The sequence below is a fragment of the Ruditapes philippinarum genome, unplaced genomic scaffold, assembly GCF_026571515.1.
Source record: "Ruditapes philippinarum isolate M1 unplaced genomic scaffold, ASM2657151v2 ctg5752_1_1_1_1, whole genome shotgun sequence".
NCBI classification, from domain to species: Eukaryota; Metazoa; Mollusca; class Bivalvia; order Venerida; family Veneridae; genus Ruditapes; species Ruditapes philippinarum.
Genome location: NW_026854680.1, coordinates 39,208 through 58,380, shown reverse-complemented (window position 1 = coordinate 58,380; position 19,173 = coordinate 39,208). Strand labels below are relative to the sequence as shown.

General features: G+C 33.5%; 1 protein-coding gene across 3 annotated transcripts in view; it reads left to right on the top strand.

Annotated features, from left to right (window-relative positions):
* The window catches only part of LOC132740736 (uncharacterized), a 27,164-nt gene extending 7,991 nt beyond the window's left edge, over positions 1-19,173 (top strand). The window contains exons 3-10 of one of the 3 annotated variants that reach the window (XM_060728703.1): positions 2,612-2,765; positions 9,584-9,708; positions 11,265-11,460; positions 12,020-12,097; positions 14,079-14,098; positions 14,228-14,288; positions 14,934-14,996; positions 15,637-19,173. In XM_060728703.1, the coding sequence (XP_060584686.1) occupies positions 11,274-11,460; positions 12,020-12,097; positions 14,079-14,098; positions 14,228-14,288; positions 14,934-14,996; positions 15,637-15,845 (618 nt within the window). In that variant the 5' untranslated portion in view covers positions 2,612-2,765; positions 9,584-9,708; positions 11,265-11,273 and the 3' untranslated portion in view covers positions 15,846-19,173. Of the gene's footprint in view, positions 1-2,611; positions 2,766-7,110; positions 7,228-9,583; positions 9,709-11,264; positions 11,461-12,019; positions 12,098-14,078; positions 14,289-14,933; positions 14,997-15,636 lie in introns of those variants that run through there. The other 2 variants (XM_060728702.1, XR_009627204.1) reach the window with 2 other exon arrangements.

Genomic DNA, 19,173 nt, shown 5'->3' with positions numbered 1-19,173 from the left:
CCCAAACATTCGTCAATTACATTGCCGATTTCACGGTGTAAAATGGGAGTTTTAAAATTGTGCGTGCATGTACCCTTTCCATGTGATTTTTGTGAGTGCATCCAGTATTTTGTATGTGAAACACGCACTGAAGTGCCTTAATGGGCATGCTGACATACTGAAAAACATTAAAGAAGCAGTAAGTATTTGAAATGGATATATGATTGAAAAATTTGTTTTGTTTACTTAAAATAATTTTGAGCAAATTATCCGTTGAAATAAATACTTATGAAGATTAAGTTAATGCACATTTCATTTTGAAAGGTTTCTTTCTTATTGAAATAAATCATCAAAAGATACATGCAATGAAAGCATTTGTTATGTATGATGAGAAATAAAGAGAACTAACTTTTGATCATCAAGAAATAAATGCAATGAGAGAATGTGTTATCTACAATATTATGAGAACTGTACTTAACTGGCTTTTGAGACCAAGAGACAGAAGTTGTAAAAATTGTTGACAGCATGCTGATATGTCACATTGTTTTGAATGTCATTTATATCATGTGAAAATTAAGTCTCAAACAGTAAAGCGCCACCGCAAAAATCTCCCTCTTTAACGCCAAAAACTCCCTCTTAAAAATCTCAAATCTCCCTCCTAGAGTCTGAAAAAAGTTGGTAAGCATGAACATTGGACGCAAATAAAATAAAACAATGCTTAAATTTACTTAGTTTCATTTACACTTTCCTAGTGAAATTAGATTTGAACAAAAGTAACATACTTCAATGAAAAAACCCAACTAATGAATTTGCACAAGTCTTCTACTTTTCTGTTTTAATTCAAGAAAATAAAATAAAAGTTATTTTTTCTCAAAAATATGTTTGAATCTTGTTATTGTATAAACGAGACAAAGCTACATGCATGTCTGATTGACTGATTCACCTTGCATGTTTCTAATTCGAACAAATTTACATTACATTCATTAGGCAATTACTGTACATTGTTTTGATAATGATAAAATTATAGACCCTTTTAAAAGTTATAAAATAAGGAAAGAGAATCAGATAAATTCAAAGGTTTCACTAAATACATGAATAGCTATCAATGCATTCATGTACATAGCGCGTGAAAATCTACACTAAAAAATTTCATTTGGCAGTAAACACGGCATACCCAATTTCGTGGCTACATTATTTGCATATTGTAGACGTATCCTTTGTAATATATTTGTCTCCATCTTTTGTTCTTGGAAATCTGAAATATTTCCATACAGGTGATTTTTATTTGGCAGGAGCATCGACGATTGTTTCATTGGATGACATATTGCGGGAAATATTTCAGACTTGTTTGTGTTGTTGTAAAGTCGTCTACATGTATACAAATTTTGATTTTTGGGTTTTGAGAATAATTTTATTATTTTTTAGATTTTAAAAAATAATTAAATGTCCAAATATATTCTAAACTAAGGCTTCATTTCTGAAAATAAATGTTTTACTATGTCATATTTTGTTTATTTTTGCGACAAATGTGCCCCGGTCACATTTACTCAATGCATTTAATTGGGGTAAATATGAGAGTTGTTATACACATTCAGTGTCAATATATTGGGTTAAATATTACTATAATTTATTTTTTAAGCAAGACTTTTCATCTTGAATGATTGTATTCGTAAATATTTGAATATTTTGCTGGCGAATAACAAATACAATTCGAGTACTGGCCATATTCGGTGCACCGTATATGGTGCACCAAATATACAAGTGTATCATTGCAGCTCTATTGTACACTGAATTGCCACGATTTTGTTTTGTCACGTTTTCTAGACCGCACATTTTTATGCTTTTTAGCAGATTCAGGTATTTGAAGTGTAAGCATAAAATATCTGTTAAATAATAACTTATCTTTATTTTTCAAAGGGTTGACTTTGACTGAGAGACTAGTACAGTTTTTCATGAACTTCATATAAGATACATAATTAGGATGTAATTTGAAAGTGAATGTGTTAAATTAGAATTTAAAAGCTATTGAAATTTGTTGTTGCTGAAAATTCCCAATTTCATGTAAATTGTCGTGATTTTTCCCTATACCATCGGTACCAGACCCATTCCCAAATTGCTAGAAACAAATCGCTGTTTACCCAACCATAATTTCAATTTTGCCAGAGTAGGGAATCGGAAACAAACCATATTTTATTTTTGGCCTTAGACAAAGAAGGGATAATGTTATTTGATAAAAAAAAGTCTGGAAAAAAAATCATCAATGGTATTCTCATTGGCCTGGTCTTGAAAGTAAATTTCCTGTTTCCTCATATAGCTGACATAGACAAGTCAAATGTTGTATTGTTTTGAATGGACACATAACCATGAAGACAGCTAAATGGCGTTAATCTGTTTGTCATTGCAGCACACCTTTCCATCTTATCATGTAATATCTTTACACTATTTTTCAACTTGATGAAATAAATGAACAAAATAAACCTCATTAGTCAATTAAAATTTTAGTGTACTACTGGCTTGGACAGTCTTTTTAATATTAACAACCAAATTGTTATTTTTTTTACTCTGATTCTCTAGTCTAGTAGTCTGATACTATTGGTTTACAGAGTCATATATAATATAATGTCCTTTCTAGGTAGAGGTATAGTGACAGAAGTTGAAAGAAAGAGGGGTGATTTCCTTCTTGTGTATAAGGGGGAAACAGTCAGTGCAGATGAAGGGGAGAGAAGGGAAGAAGACAGTTGTTCCGGATACAGATTTTTCTTTAAATCTAAAGGAAGAGAGCTCTGGTGAGGAAATATATGCTTGTTAGATTTTTATTTGCCTGTTCGAAACTTCTGCCTAGGCAGGGTTCAATATAAGACATTGACTTCAAACTTTGAAGATAGCTTTATGGCTATGAGGCAAATTGCACTGCCTGCACAAGAACCATTGCTTGACCTAGTGGATTTTTTTAATTCAGTGATTTTGTTTGGGTTTTTCACAACCACCTGTATCTTTTTAAGAAGAAAATATAGGGCAATATATCATTTTAAGAGGAAAATCTATAATCATACAATAAACTAAGAACAATCAAATATAGCCAAACATTTACCCATCTAATTTACAGGCAAGGTTCAAACACTAAGTTGACTATAATGAGAGATGATTTCATGCATTGCAATGCTGTTAAGTGATTGTAATACTGGACTTTTTTATTTTAAGGGGAAAATATTAGTTAAATTTAGGGGAAAATATAGCATTTTTGAGCAAGGGGAAACAGCCTGTATTCGGCTGTAAAATATACAAAAAAAATCACTGTATTGCCCTTTAATTGCTTTTTAGAGCATTGCTGCCGCATAATTTTTAGAGCACCTCATACTTGCAGCATTATCTTAAAAAGTATGTTATATAAGGCATTAGCTTGAAAGTTTGAATATAGCTTGGTTGCATTGAGGCAAATTATTTTGCATAAGAACCATAATTCTACCTAGTGCAGTTTTGAGTTATTGCCCTCTGAGGCCATCCTTAAAAAATTCTTTGTTTGCAGTAACGCGACCCAGAATTTTAGGTATGAGTAGGTAAGTCGATTTTTTTTTTTTTTTTCGTGTGTGTCTAGGTCCACTTAAATCATTAAAATCATTACTGAGTGTGCAGAATCAAAATGTAACTGCACAATCATAGTCATAAAAAAGAAGGCATGTGTCTTTATCATTTTGTATTTCAAAAGATTACATGAAATTTATATGGATGACATACATACAAAATACAATTTCTTAAAAAAAATATTGGGAATTTTTTGTTAACATTGATTACAACCAGTGTTTTCATATAGACAAGATTATACTAAATTAATTTAACATTTCAGTGTTTAAATATTATACAAAAAAATTCAGAGATATATGCTTTATAATTAATCTTTAATGAATGAAACAATAGTCACATGAGAAAGATTGTCAAAAATCATGTTTCAACAGCCATTATGAACCAATTAAGCATAATTATACAATGTCATTAATCCATGAATAAGATTATTGACATTTGATAAATTTTTCTTATAAAATCATTTAAAAGGCAAAAGAGAACTTGTACATATACTGTTTTCTCGTATTCTTAGGGTGCTAAGGTTAAATTAAATTTTCTAAAAGGATTAAAATGTCTTCTGAAGGAGAAAGATACCTTACTTGCACAGAAATATATATTTAACAAATCTAACTTGACAAAAACAACAGTGAAAGTTTACGTAGAACAATTGTTATGACTTTCTAGATACTGACCATGACTCTCTAGATTATCTAGACACTTTCTCATATTCTCAGGGGATTTTGATTGGCTGCTATTGACAATAGCTATATGCAATTTTCATTCTACACATAAGTTTATATTTTGTAGTTCAACCTCGATTAGTATATACAAAGAAATTGTAGTCAGTAAATTAATTTTAGAAAAGTTGATATGTTTTTGGATATCTTTTTGTCATGTGCGTTGATTCCTTTCGTTTTAACTAATCCCAGGAATATGAGAAACCCTGAGAATACGAGAAACAGGGATACCTACTGTTACTCAGCAACTTTAGGAACTGTTTCAATCAAGGACACTAAAAGCATCTTTTGATGGACTCTAAGGCATATTTTGTCAAATTTTGGTTGCAAATTATCATCTTATATGTCACTACATAATTACAAATTGTTAAAAAAAAAAATTATATATATGTGTCTTTATAAATACATGTATGTCTTATTTCAACTTTGGAACTTGAGATTTGGTTTGATTGCTCTCGAAGGAACGACTTTTACCAGAATTTTTATTCAGTAGAGATAACATCATTTTGTTGAAACAAATTTGCTTAATGGTAGAAATTTATATCTAATTATAACAGAAAATCAACTTCTTTTTCGTATTTGTATGAGTGCAGAGTTGGATCAGGGCCAAGTTAACTCTTTACCCCAAGCGTGAGGCATCACTATCAAGAATTTTCATATTGAAAGTGATATATTTTAAATTTTCATAATAAAAGTCAATAAGACTTTTAATATTGTTAGATGGATTTGTATCAAATTGTTCCATTGAAAAAATAGTTCTTGCTGCATTAATTTTGTCATTATTTTCCAAATCGTTGCGGCCCAAAAATTAGCTATTCATTTTTCTTTTAATAGTCGATCTCTTCAAACACAAAAAACATGTGCTATTTTGGTTTAAATTTCCTGATTGTATTTTTTTTGGCAAGTATCATGGATATACTATCATTTGAGAAATCTTAACGGTTACAGCTAATCTATACGAAATGTTTGATCGGCATTTTCATGAGCGCCGCCACCTTTCAAGTCGAAACTACCGAAAAGAAAATTTAAACACGGAAAGGACATATTTCACGGACTGATTTTTCGGCTGCAAAAAAAATCTCTTTGAAGTCTCAATAAAAATGTATGAGTCGGGGTGATTTTTGTGAGTCGGTCGCGTTACTGCAAACAAACATTTTTTTAAGGATGGCCTGATTGATTTTTTTCAAACATTACTTTCTTGTGTGGAGCATACCATGTATCTTTATCACCGTATGTCCAAATGACTTAAAACTTGGTATCCACCACTTAGTTCACTTTGAATTACCACCTGTTGTCAGTTTGAATCAGTCTAATGCACCAGTCATTTGCAACCACCACCACCCCACCCCTGTGGCAGTGCAGGGGATAGCAGGGGAAAAGAGCTACGTTTTTCACCTTCCAGCTTCCCCCGCACTAAGGGGCCACTGCGGTGTCGGAAGAAGTTGTTATTGAGTGGGAGCTACTATATTGTATATATTATACAGATCAGACTTTGAAAAATGGTCATTTATACAAAAAGAATCTTTACATTTTTGGTGGCATTTGTCATAATGTAATTTTTCCCAAATTAATGTTTACCTGCGTAATTTTCCCCCCTTACTAAGTTAAATACATACCTCATAATTAAAACTAGAGGAGAGAACTTATTGAAACTTGGCTTGATTATAGAATATCAAAATCTGGAAACAATTTTATGAAAAATCTTACTTTCAGTGGCAGATTTATATAGCTCAAAAAGTAGTATGATGACCTAAAGATTTGCATAAAATTGTTTATATTTTGATACTATTTAATCTTGCAAAGTCTTAGAATAATTTACGCTCTGTGCTAGTTTTAACCAAAATTTTGGAATTTAATGCTTATTTTCCTATTAAAAAAAGACCATGCCCTTTCCCTAAGAAAACGAGAAAAAGCAAATAGGGACTTCTCATTATTTTGTATGAGGACAAAGATGTCTGCCACCACATGCCAAATAAACCATTGTTTAAACAAATCATGTTTATTTGTTTTAAAATGGAAACATATTCGTATTTTATCTAAAAGATTAACATTTTTTGAAAGATCTCAATGCCATGTGCATGCTATCAGTAATGGATTTCTTCTTGTTTGTAATTTTGAGTCTCTTTTTGAACTCTGTGTTAAAATTCTTCAAGGAGGGAACATTTTTCATCAAAAATGGGTAAGTAAATTACTAAATAAGTGTTAAAGGGAAGCAGGAAGTTTTGTTTATGATAATCAAGCAGTGGAGCTTGATTGAAATGTTGAACCTTTTTTGGACAATCTGTATAATAGTATGATAGTGGTAGATTTTGCTCTCAGTTTAGGGAAGATCCTCTGTCTTAGAGTTAAAAAGGCACGAAATCCTGTGGAAAGAGAAAGATAAGTTTAGCTTAACTAAGCAAAATGTGAGATTAACTGCTAACTACTTTAACTCTCAGCAGGCAATGTTTTGAATAATAAATTATTTCCAGCATCACTTTCATTCAAAATGCAACATAAGTTTGTTTCCCCAGAGAAATTTATTGTACAAGTTTTAAATTAACTTCTTAATAATGAACACAACCATTTTCACCACCGAATCATATATGGAACAAAAATGCTAAACATTACATGTATACATGTATATTTCATACTGAAGACTATATTTACCGGAATGTCTGCATTGGTGTAACATTTTGTCCTAATTCATATAACTTTAAACTTGGCTATGTATTCTTTAACTAATGTGTGTTGTGGGGATATTAATCACCTTAAGTATCAAAGTGACAAAAACAGAGATGATTTTGACACAAGTTGCTTTCAATTGAATGACAGTGTCAAGTTATTATTTCAGTGTTGACGCAACTGAAGAAAGTGGATTTCTAGGCCGACTGGTTAACCATGGCACAAAGAGAGAGAGAAATTCAGTCATGAAAGAAGTGAATGGATACCTTTGTCTGTTTTGCTTGAGGTATGTTAAAATCAACTGAACTTTCACTAAAGAATTACATTACTTGTTTAAATTAAAAAACTGTTAAATTCTTATTCTGTCAAAATATGCCTATAACCAACCCCCACACACCTCCTAGATTAACCTTTCTGTAACATAATTTCACAATTGTAAAGCTTGAACCAAAACACATTTAATGTCCATGGTGTGAGAGTTGACCTTGCACTTACATTAGCTGTTGATGAATACTGCAAGAACACTGCAAGAACACTGCAGATTGTGATGGTAAATTTTGTTGCAGAAATAACCATTAAATGGTGGCTGCCACAAATAAGATGTGCGAGATGTGGTAGCGAGGACATGTGCCAACATAAATTTTCTCGGGAGAAGAACATTTTATGGGGACCAGAGAAAATTCAAACTCGGGACCTGTCCCTATAAAATTTCTCTCGGCGAAAAGAGATTCGTCGAAGTGGGAACATGCCCCTAGTGGATAAGGTTCAAGTCCCCTAAGTGGCCATACTTCTTACTGACGTGACGGGTTGGAGAGCCATCAGTTTAATTAACAATTATAACCTGCATTATTTCTGGCATTAAAGAACAAGAACCGCGAGGTACTACTATGAAGTGTCAAAGGTGCATCATAAACCAGTTTGACTGCCCCTTTCAGTAGGGGCGACACTATAATAAAAACAATTTCAACAGTTTCAACAAAATTATATTTTCAAGCAGGGCAAATTTTCATCAAAAACTATTACAAGGCTAGCCCAAGCCACCGATTACATAATCAAAAATCCCTGACATGGTTCCCTCCGTTAATAAATTCTGTTTCATGTGTTTCAAACCGCATGTTACTTACTCCATTATTAAAAAAGTTATGACGATTCAAAATTGGTCTGTCCCTCATAAAACGAAGTGTCAAAACTCGCTAACACCTTCTTATGACCCAATCACCACTGACCAATTAAAAATTTGTGCATAAATTAGTATTTTATTTAAGAAATTTATCCAAAACCTAATGTGATTTATTGCCCGTCTGATATCTATCGATCTAGCGGTAAAATTTGAGGCACTCGGTTGGGGGAAATAGAACGCGAGCAGTACCGCGAGCGAGTTGAAGTTATAAACAATGAACTTTAAAATGTATTTTAGATATCTTATATAAATGAAGCTGATTATTTTTATTATTACAACTGTTTATTATTTTTATGGTAGCGATAGAATTGTACTAAGTTTCTGATGTTGATAGCATTTATGTGATTAAGTATGTATAATTCATACATGAATAGTAGCTATATTAGCTAAGTATAAAATATATATTGTCCGATACTTTTCTGTAAATTCAATTCCAAAATAAAAAAAAAGAAAATAAATAAACAAATAAAAAAATAAAAAAAATAAAAAATAATTATTACACTGAGCTTTCAGACTTCTAGCTATTAGCATAATTATACTATTTGGCTAAAAAAAGAAGACAATATATTGTGTTTAAATTCATATGCGATACAGTTAATTTAAGAAAAAAAATAAAAGAAATGTGAATAAATGTTTCTTTTTATACCACGAAAAAATTATCACCGCTTTGCATAGAGCACTTCGATATTGTATATATTTAACAATAAGCCGCGTATTTATCATTTGACCAATTTTCCCCTATTGATGCCTCAACAGTGGGCGGAGCGTTATCAATAAATGGTCAGCAGAATAAAAATTGTATGGGTACCGTCTTTAAACGTTCAATAACTTATTTTTAAGACTCGTTTCTTCAGAAAATAAATAATGAAAGTGTACAGGAAGGTCTGAAGAGACTTATAATCAAAAAATCTCATTTTAAGTATTTTTAGCAAAAAATTGACTCGGCTGTCTCCTTAACCTTTAACTAAATATATGAATTGTAAGGTGAATAGCAAGAGTCATATGTGACACAATGTTTAAATAATACATTGATTGAGAATAGCCTAGCATGCTGTCCCTGCTACAACTTGTTGTTTTAATTGTTTTACTTATTTCCATCCCTTAAATTATTCAGTGTCACTGTGTGTGGTTTTTTTTTGCTTGTTTTTCAAATTTCCACCCCTTACCTCACAAATGATACAAACTGTGAAAAAGTACCCTTCAGGCAATATAATGCTCCTTTCTGTGGTGCAGTTGGGAATTTTGTAGATAGTGTCAACTAACGAATGAACTATGAATTTGACATCCCACTAAATCATTTTTGCAGTCACTTGAATTAACAGTACATGAATGAAAACATGTCGGTCAACAAAACCAACATGTAAATATGAAAAACATAAAAATTTTAGGCATAGGATTTCACATATATTTTATTGCTTTCTCGGTTCATACTCATTTATGTGTACTTTTTGTAACTTTTCAGGGCAGCAGAAATTTCATAACAGGTAATGAAGCCCTTAAACATGTACTGGATAACATCCCTGAGCTTCAGAGACCTGAGTTGCTGAAGTTTCCAACAATGAGAAATACCTGGCCACTGTTGTGCAGGTAAATTATGTTAATTTTTTGTGAACAGCATTTCAAATGATTCCCTACACTTGCATTTACATGTACATGTATCACTAGATTTAAAAGAGATGCACTGGAATGATGTATCTTATCTTATTTTAATTAAAAAGTAAGTGATGAATATTCATTTATAAATGATGAAATGCATTTTATAAGAACAAGCATTGTAAACAACTTACTTCTTAGAAGCCAATAAATCATGTTTTTTATAACACCTGTCTTTTTGTAATAAATCATTGCAAACTTGTTATACCCCCGCACAACAAAGTTGTAAGAGGGGTTTACTGGAATCAGCTTGTCCGTCCGTCAGGCCGTCCGTCCGCACTACCGAATAAGGATAGAGGGCCATCTAACTGTAAACAGAACAAAAGAGAACAATAGAGTTCATTCCGTAACAATAGAGTAAGGGGCCATTGGCCCTTTATTAAACAATAGAAAATAACAAAAGAAATGGCCCTTTATTCCATTTCGGCCGGACGTCCGTCCGGCTGTCCGTCGGTTTTTTCTTGTCCGCCCAATAACTTAAGATTCCTTTGACCCTTAGTCTTCATATTTGGCATGGAGGATAGTCATGATTAGTAGATGACCTCTATTGATTTTGAGGTCACTGGGTCAAAGGTCAAGGTCACAGGGGCCTTGACTTCAAAAAGCTTGTTCCCCCCCAATAACTTAAGATTCCTTTGACCTACAGTCTTCATATTTGGCATGGAGGTTAGTCATGATTAGTAGATGACCCCTATTGATTTTGAGGTCACTGGGTCAAAGGTCAAGGTCACAGGGGCCTTGACTTCTAAAAGCTTATCCGCCCAATAACTTAAGATTCCTTTGACCTACAGTCTTCATATTTGGCATGGAGGTTAGTCATGATTAGTAGATGACCCGTATTGATTTTGAGGTCACCAGGTCAAAGGTCAAGGTCACAGGGACTTTGACTTCGAAAAGTTTGTCTGCCCAATAACTTTAGATTCCTTTGACCCACAGTCTTCATATTTGGCATGGATGTTGATCATGATTAGTAGATGACCCCTTTTGATTTTGAGGTCACTGGATCAAAGGTCAAGGTCATAGGGACTTTGACTTCAAAAAGTTTGTCCACCCATTAACTTAAGATTCCTTTGACCAACAGTCTTCATATTTGGCATGGATGTTGACCATGACTATAAGGTGACCCCTATTGATTTTGAGGTCACTGGGTCAAAGGTCAAGGTCACAGGGACCTTGACAAAAAAAGCTTTTCTTCTCAATTGCTAAAGAATGTCCTGTCCGCAATGTATTGATTTTGACATTTTCACATTTGAAGCATGTAGAATACATAACTTAGCAATGCACTGGCTTAGTAACCTCAGACAGGGAGGTTGTCCTTGAGCTCTAAATGGCCATTGTTGATTCTGACAAAGTGGTATGCGGGGGTATTCGCGCCATGATAGTGGCAGTTCTAGTTAATGTACATCAACAACTCAAGTCTTTACCTAGATAAATTAGTATTTGTTAATTCCATGATACCAGTATGACTGTTATTGTGCCAATTTTATCAGGTGTTTGGAATGAAAGAAAATGATGTCCAAGAGGTGGCAAGACATATGGGGCATGAACTGGCGGTACATCGCAAGTTCTATCGTCTGCAGGATGATGTCATCGAACTTGCGAAAATTTCAAAGTTGCTGCTAGCCGTTGAAAGTGGACAGGCTCATCATTTCAAAGGAATGTCTTTAGACGACTTGGACTTGAAAGGTACAGAAGTTAAGAGAAAGGTTTTGAAAATGTAGCATAGCCTCTTATTTCTTATATATAGCATTGCTCTTGTCTGTTTTTTCCATTTTCATTGACAGATTAATAAATGATCAGTATATGAAACCTGGTGGAGACATTTGGACATAGCCAAAAGATGGCATCGACATGTATTGATTTTATGATGAAAATCATAGTGACCTTATGCTAAACATCATTGTCCAGGGATTATACTTATTGTGTGTTTGCCCTTTTGATAGAATCATTGGTTGTAATCATTGGGTACAGAGTTTAATTTACAGTTCACAAGCTCATGTCCAGTGTTAATAGTGATATTGGCCTTGAGATTTTAGAATACTTGTCTAAGAAGTAGAGATCTGGTTCATAAAACTTGGTATGGACCTGTACAGTGTAGATGACCTCAAGGGCCCAATGTGATTTGCCATTGAAAGCCCTTGTGACAAGGCAGATTTAGCCCTCCTTTTGACTTCCTTATACAGTTTAATACTTTCCATTTTTTTTTAAGTGACTGTCTTTAAAAATCTGCCTTACTCTATTTTAGATTTTCCTGACGAGGAAACTGATCCAGTAGATCTTCTATCATTTACAACAGAGGAGAACACAATTCCAGAAACATTAGGTAAAAATATTAATTTAATCATTATGTAATTTAAAGCTCACTTGTTTTCTGATGTGCCTGATGGTGAACGTATTTAATACATGTATCGAGGGCTGGATGCAAAATGCCCCTCAGGTCACCAGTTTTACATAGACTTGTATTCGTTCATTATTATAACAACCTGCATGTTTGATTTCAAGCTTGAATATTGATCATGCTGTGGCCAAAACTGTGAGACAAGGCCAAATCTTGGAAAATCCTTGTTTACATTCCAGTGGTTGCATTTATGACGTTAATTTAATAAATTTGGTATTAAGTGTTGGAATTTCTCCTTGACAATTTGTTGGCCTAGTTTCAATAGATGTATAGGTTAAAAAAAACTAGGCCACCAGGTTAAATTTTAGAAATTGTTATTTATACTCATGTGGCCACCTTTGTGACCCAATTGAGATGGAATTTGCACAGAATGTTTGTCTTGGCAATATCTAGGCCAAGTTTCAATATGGGCCGTGTCAGATGTAAATTTAAACTAGATCACCAGGTCAAGTCAAAAGAAAATTGTTTACACTTGTGGCCAAATTTCAATGCAATGTGTTTCAGAATGTTTGTCTTAACATAACTTAGGTTATGTTGAAATATGTGTCATGTGTCAAAAAGTAGGTCATCAGGTTGAATGTTAGAAAATTCTTGGTTACATTCTAGTTGCAACATTAAATTCAGGGACTACTTTGGCATGTTGTCCAGGAGAGTAATAGAAGGCCTTCTTGACTGTCTTGTTAAAAATACAATAAAACTGAAAAGTAAGAACAGATATTCCTGTTGTCAGATTTTGAACATGTTTTGCTGCACTGAAATTTTAAGACAAGACAGCTTAGACAAAAAAATTGTCCAGACCAAGACATTTAGATATACAGTAAACTTCACTTACAGCGAACACGGTTATAGCGAACTTCCGGTTATAAGGAACAATTTATTTTGGCCCGAATTTTGCCCTTCTTTATTTAATATAAAAATATACGGTTATAGGGAACACGGTTATAAGGAATTATCGCTTATAAGGAACTCATTTCTTGGTCCCAATTAAGTCAAAAGTACAGAAAATTACACTTTTATAACGAACTCCAAAATATCGGCTATCCGTACATAGACTTTTGTTTTCATTGGCACAGATTAAAACTCGGCCAAATGTACCGTTTATTGTTGTTTGTACTTCAAGACATCTATTTAAATGAATTTTTATAGCAGTACATTATAGTTTTCAAATCACAATATTTTTTGCATGAGTTCTTGTCACCAAGATAAAACAGTTATTCCCTTTTATTCTAGTATTTCTTTCTTTAAAAGTTTTGCTCGAGTAAAATAATTATGATCATTTATAATTGGTTTTCAACATAATCAAGCATGCTTGCTAAATCCATTTAAATCTACAAAGCACGCTCGATTTAAATGAAAAGAAATCTATATCTTTCATAAGTAAAAAGTCTCCCTTAAAATATAATAGAAGATATTCGATATAAAATGAAGGAAAAATCCAAAATATTGTGTATTCTTGATCATGGAAAGAACACGAAAAGCACTGAGTTTAGAAACAAAATATGATATTTTATGAGAAATTGAGAAAGGGATTAAAACTAAAACTGAAATAGCAAAGTATTTTTTAATTCTAAGGTATTGTGTGTAAAACAGAAATAAATGACAATTTTTCTTAATCAAATGCTCTTAAAAATGGCAGACGATTGTGAACAATCAGTTCGTTATATGTAAATCTGTTCACTATAAAAACTCCTGATACAAGGAACTAATTCGCTGTATGCTTACAAGGAACTCCGGATATAAGGAACATATTTTGAATGTCCCTATGAGTTCGTTATAAGCGGAGTTTACTGTACGTATATTATACTTGAGTTTAATATACTCAGAATGATGACTATTGAATTCTTAAATGCTCAAAACACTGATTACATTGGTTCCCAAAATAACGATATTATATACATTTATTTAGTTGGAAAGCCAGCCAATACCACCTGTAAGAACCAGCCACTGCCAGCCCTGTCAGATGACTCTACCTGTAAGAACCAGCCACTGCCAGCCCTGTCAGATGACTCTACCTGTAAGAACCAGCCACTGCCAGCCCTGTCAGATGACTCTACCTGTAAGAACCAGCCACTGCCAGCCCTGTCAGATGACTTTCCTTTGGATCCTGCCTTAACAGGTTAGATACAAGCATTTTTAGTCCCATGTTTAGTCTGCTCCTATTTACATGTTTAACAAAATGTATTCGACAGGAGATATTAATTTGCTTGTTTAAAAATTGCAATGATATTTCAACATTTAACTTGCAGAGTCTATGCCTGTTAATGGATCTGTAGTTCAGCATAGTTATTCTTGTTAGCCAGTTTAATTTGCAAAACCAGAGTCGAGATTTTGAGAGTTCACAAGATTATGAATTTGTTGTCATTTTTAGCTCAACTATTTGAAGAATAAGGAGAGCTATACTAGTCATCCGAGTGTCCGTGTCAACATAATGCTTTGTCCAAGTTTGCGTACCACCTCAAATATTTAAAAAGTCCTTTGAGATACTGCTTTGAAACTTTGCACACCTGTTTTGTAATCTCCCGCAGTTTAAATTGGGAGGAGGATACTGTTTTGGTGGTTGTCAAAATTGTCTCCCCTTTTGTGCTTAGAATGCTTGTATTTACTATCAAGTACTGAGAATAATAGAGCACGCTGTTCAGGGACAACCCTTGTCTTCTGGACTTTCAGTTGAAATATCTTGATTGCAGTAATAAGGCATCAGGACCTAAATATAATTCTTTTTGTTTGTTTTTGATGACTGTCACTTAAAATATTGTTTCAGAAAGTGAAAGTGAGTCTGATTTGGAATGGGACACAAGGATAAAAAAGAAAATACGACGCACTGGTAAAGATATATTTATGCATTTATTAGCCTACATGACTAGAGAATTTCAGTGCTAATTGTGAGCTATTGTTGTCTGTGACTGTTGGTCATCAAGCCTCACCAACAATTGCATTAAATGACCTCTCCTTTTGATCCAGCTAGCTTACAGAAGGTCGTTGGTTCTACCCAGGTGCCTGCTCATGCCTGAAATAATGCCTGTAGGGTCTTCCTCCACCATGAATGCTGGAACAGTCTCCACATGGCCAAAATATGTGTCAGTACGACTTAAAACCCAACAAACAAACTTTTAATCCACATGCAAGATTTCTAAAATATTTCTTGTATGACCCTTTATTTGTTTTTAGCACAATGCTTCATACCAATTTTCTTAATAAACATTCTTGTAAAGTTTATTATAAAAATCTTGGTTGACTTGATATCTGGCATAACCACTGTAAGAAGTCCATAAGCACCTAGATCACATTAAGCTCAATCTATGGAGAATTACATGTATATCTTTGTAGCAAACCATTTTATACAAGATGCAGTTATTGGTCAATGACATTATAATGGTAGAAAGTGGGAACATAAGTATCTTATTGAGAATTTCTATTTATTAAAATGAGGTTTTAATATTCAAGATTTGTTGTATTTATTCTAGGGGAGAAAAAGAAGTGGACTCTAAAAGAAAAGGAATTGCTTAAACCTATGATTTATCGTGCGGTTAGGTTAGGTAAGCCGCCAACTAAACAAGATGTACAGTCTTTACAAAAGAAGAACCCAGTACTTGCACCACTACCGTGGTTGAAAATTAAGCATCAAGCGTGGGCATTGGCCCAGGCTGAACTTAGAAAAGACAAAAAATCATGAAAGATTTGAACTTGTGAAGTGTTGATTTACATGTACTGGCATGCGAGCAGTTCCCGTACAGAAGCAGTACCCGTATTTTTCATTTAAACGCTTGATTTTTACATGCATTCTTCAAAAATTCATTTCAAATCAAGCCGATACATAAACGAGACAAAATCTAAGTGTCAGTTCGACAGTACGTATAAAAAGTCTCATTTTAAATCACTTTCACCTGTGCGTTGTCAAAACATGACCTTGTTTTATCTGGGGGATTTCCGTCCTTGCGCGCATGCGCAAATATACTTACGCGTGAGGCATGTTAAGGGGTTTTCCACTTATACCACCTGTTTACAGATAAGAAGGCAATGTGACGAAAACTTGTTAAATTATCAGAATTTTGACCAATATTACTATATAAAATAATTTTATGGCTTTGATGCTTAAAATATCATGCATACAAGCATGCCATCGCATGTGAATGCGTTGGGGGTAGCGGTACCGGGTAATAGATACACGCGTTTAGTGTACTTTCTATTTCCTGAATTACATCTATTTAACTCTTAGAAAATGGTCTGTTCAACAATTATAAATGAAAAATAGGTCCGATATAATAAAACTGTATAATTATAATGGGTTCAATTTTATGTACGGGAACTACTCCTCTTCATACAAAATAATGGATAATTTCGGTACCCCATATGAGGCCTCATAACTAATATAAGGGTTATTCTATGTTTAGAACATGATGGAATTTCCATGATTTGTGTGACGAGCCGAATATTGATGTGTAACGTTCAAATTTTGGTGAGTGAACGAAATAAAAAATAATGTTTAAGTAACTAAGATTTTTGTACGGGAACTGCTCACATGCCAGTATGCATATCCATAGTATATCATTGATGTATTGAGGTTAAGCACTTTTAAACAGTTGTAATACAGTTTACTTAATGTTGTGTGCACATTCCCATTCAATGCCATGAAGCTGTGTTGACTGATGATTTTGCATAAAGTGTTGTTTTGTTAAAGAAGTCAAGCATTGTACACATCTTATTTTTGTTTGTGCTCTATGCCATTTACTGATTTACTGCATAAACTTTGCATCATGACCCCAACCTCTGGGCAAGAGTATGTTACTGATGAACCCAACCTCTAGGCAAGAGTATGTAACTCTGTTAGTCGATAGTTAGGAAAATATTTTTTACATATACATATAAGTTTTCATTGAACATATTGTTTTGATACTTTGCTTCGTTTAAATTTGATTTTAGACATTTTCTAGTGTTGACAATAATTTCTTTGATCTTATTAGCAAAAGGTATTTCTCCTTTTTAATTCAATGACATCTTTCCCAAAATACATGTATATTTCATTTATAGATACTTTTTTGTTAAAGAAAAATGATAGTTAAACTATGGAACTGACTAAAATAAAAGAAAATGAACATAATTTAAGGCATTGTGTATGTATTTGTATGTGGGCTAACAAAGTTGTATTAACCAACTTCATGTTTGCATTTGTGGGAACTGAATAATAGTTATGTAAGCAGCAACAGCGTCAACCAAATGTAGTTATGATTGTCGGGACTAAAAAATATGGTCGGCCATCGGGGTATTACAGGTTTTTCATGACCAGTTGAAATTATAAGGAGCTAATAGGGATACTAAACAAAAACAGACTAGTGTGTGGGTATACAGTGAATGTTTTTATAACCCGGTGTCGTTGCCAACAAGTTTTACTGTATATAAACAAGGGGTGATTGGGAAGTCTTACAAGTTGACAGCACCTGCCATCTTAATGCATTCAATTTTTGTTAAAAATGATTGTGAAAATCGAATTCTTGAACCTGATATATGCTCATTGCTTCTGAATTTCGGAATTTAAATAAAAATACCATATTCCCCCCCATTAACCGCCCATACTCCTATAAGCTCCCACCCCCTTCTTTGCTCTCTAACTTGATTGTTTAAATCTAATCAAACAAAAACAAAATGGTGACAATTTTTCAAAAATGCATTATTAATAGCTAGGTAAATCCCACACTTTTTGATGGGGCGTATTTTTTGACATTTTACACTTGTTTTGGATTGTGTTTTTTTAGGGAAAACCAGCAATATTTTTTTATATGTGCTTAGATAACAGTTAATACATGTGTGATTTGATAAAAGTTTTACTGTAGATGACAGTTGAAATAATTTTGTATCTTGTTTGTTTTGAGTATAACAATTTTTGTGTCGCCTTGAAAAGGTGACATATAGGGGTTACTTTTGTCGGCGGTGTCGGCGGCGGCGTCTGTGTCGGCGTCGTTGTTGTTGTCGGCGTCGGCGTCCGCTAAAGCTTGTCCGGAGCATAACTCAGTCACTATAAGTCTGATTGACTTCAAACTTGGTATGCATGCTTCTTTCAATAACCCGAAGTTCAGTGCACAAGGACCAGTACTCTGCAGTTCTTATTTTTTGAGTTATTGCCCTTTGTTAATTTTCATACTTTAATTTTGTCCGGGCCATTTCTCTTCAACTAAAAAAGCTATGGACTTGAAACTTCATAGGATGATAGATCTCATTAAGAAGAAATGCAGTGCACAAGAACCAGTACTCTGCACTTCCTAATTTTTGAGTTATTGCCCTTTGTTAATTTTCATTCTTTATTTTTGTCCGGGCAATTTCTCCTAATGTATAAAAGCCATGGACTTGAAACTTCATAGGATGATAGGTCTCATTAAGAAGAAGTGCAGTGCACAAGAACTGGTACTCTGCATTTCTTATTTCTTGAGTTATTGCCCTTTGTTTATTTTCATACTTAATTTTTGTTATAAAAATTATGGACTTGAAACTTCATAGGATGATAGATCTCATTAAAAAGAAGTGCAGTGCATAAGAACTGATACTCAGCATTTCTTATTTTTGAGTTATTGCCCTTTGTTGCTTTTCTTACTTTATTTTTGTCCTGGTCATTTTTCCTCAAGTATGAAAGCTATGGACTTGAAACATCATAGAATGATAGATCTTATTGATAAGAAGTGCAGTGTACAGAAACTGCTGCTCTGCACTTATTATTTTTTTAGTTATTGCCCTTTGTTATTTTTCATATTTCATTTTTGTCCTGGCCATTTCCCCTAAACTACATTGTTCACAAGACGACACATCCGACTCGCGGAGTTCTAGTTTAAGTGGTGATATCTTTCAGAATTGTATTACAACGATAACAATGTTGACTACTTGTACAGTGATCAGTGACCTTTATTTGCTCATAAATGGTCCCGTTGTGTCCTCAATAAGGTCAGAAAGATTGCTGCTTTTGGTTTTATTGGAGAATTGCATATAAATTTTAGAAAATAAAAAAGTAAAAAGGT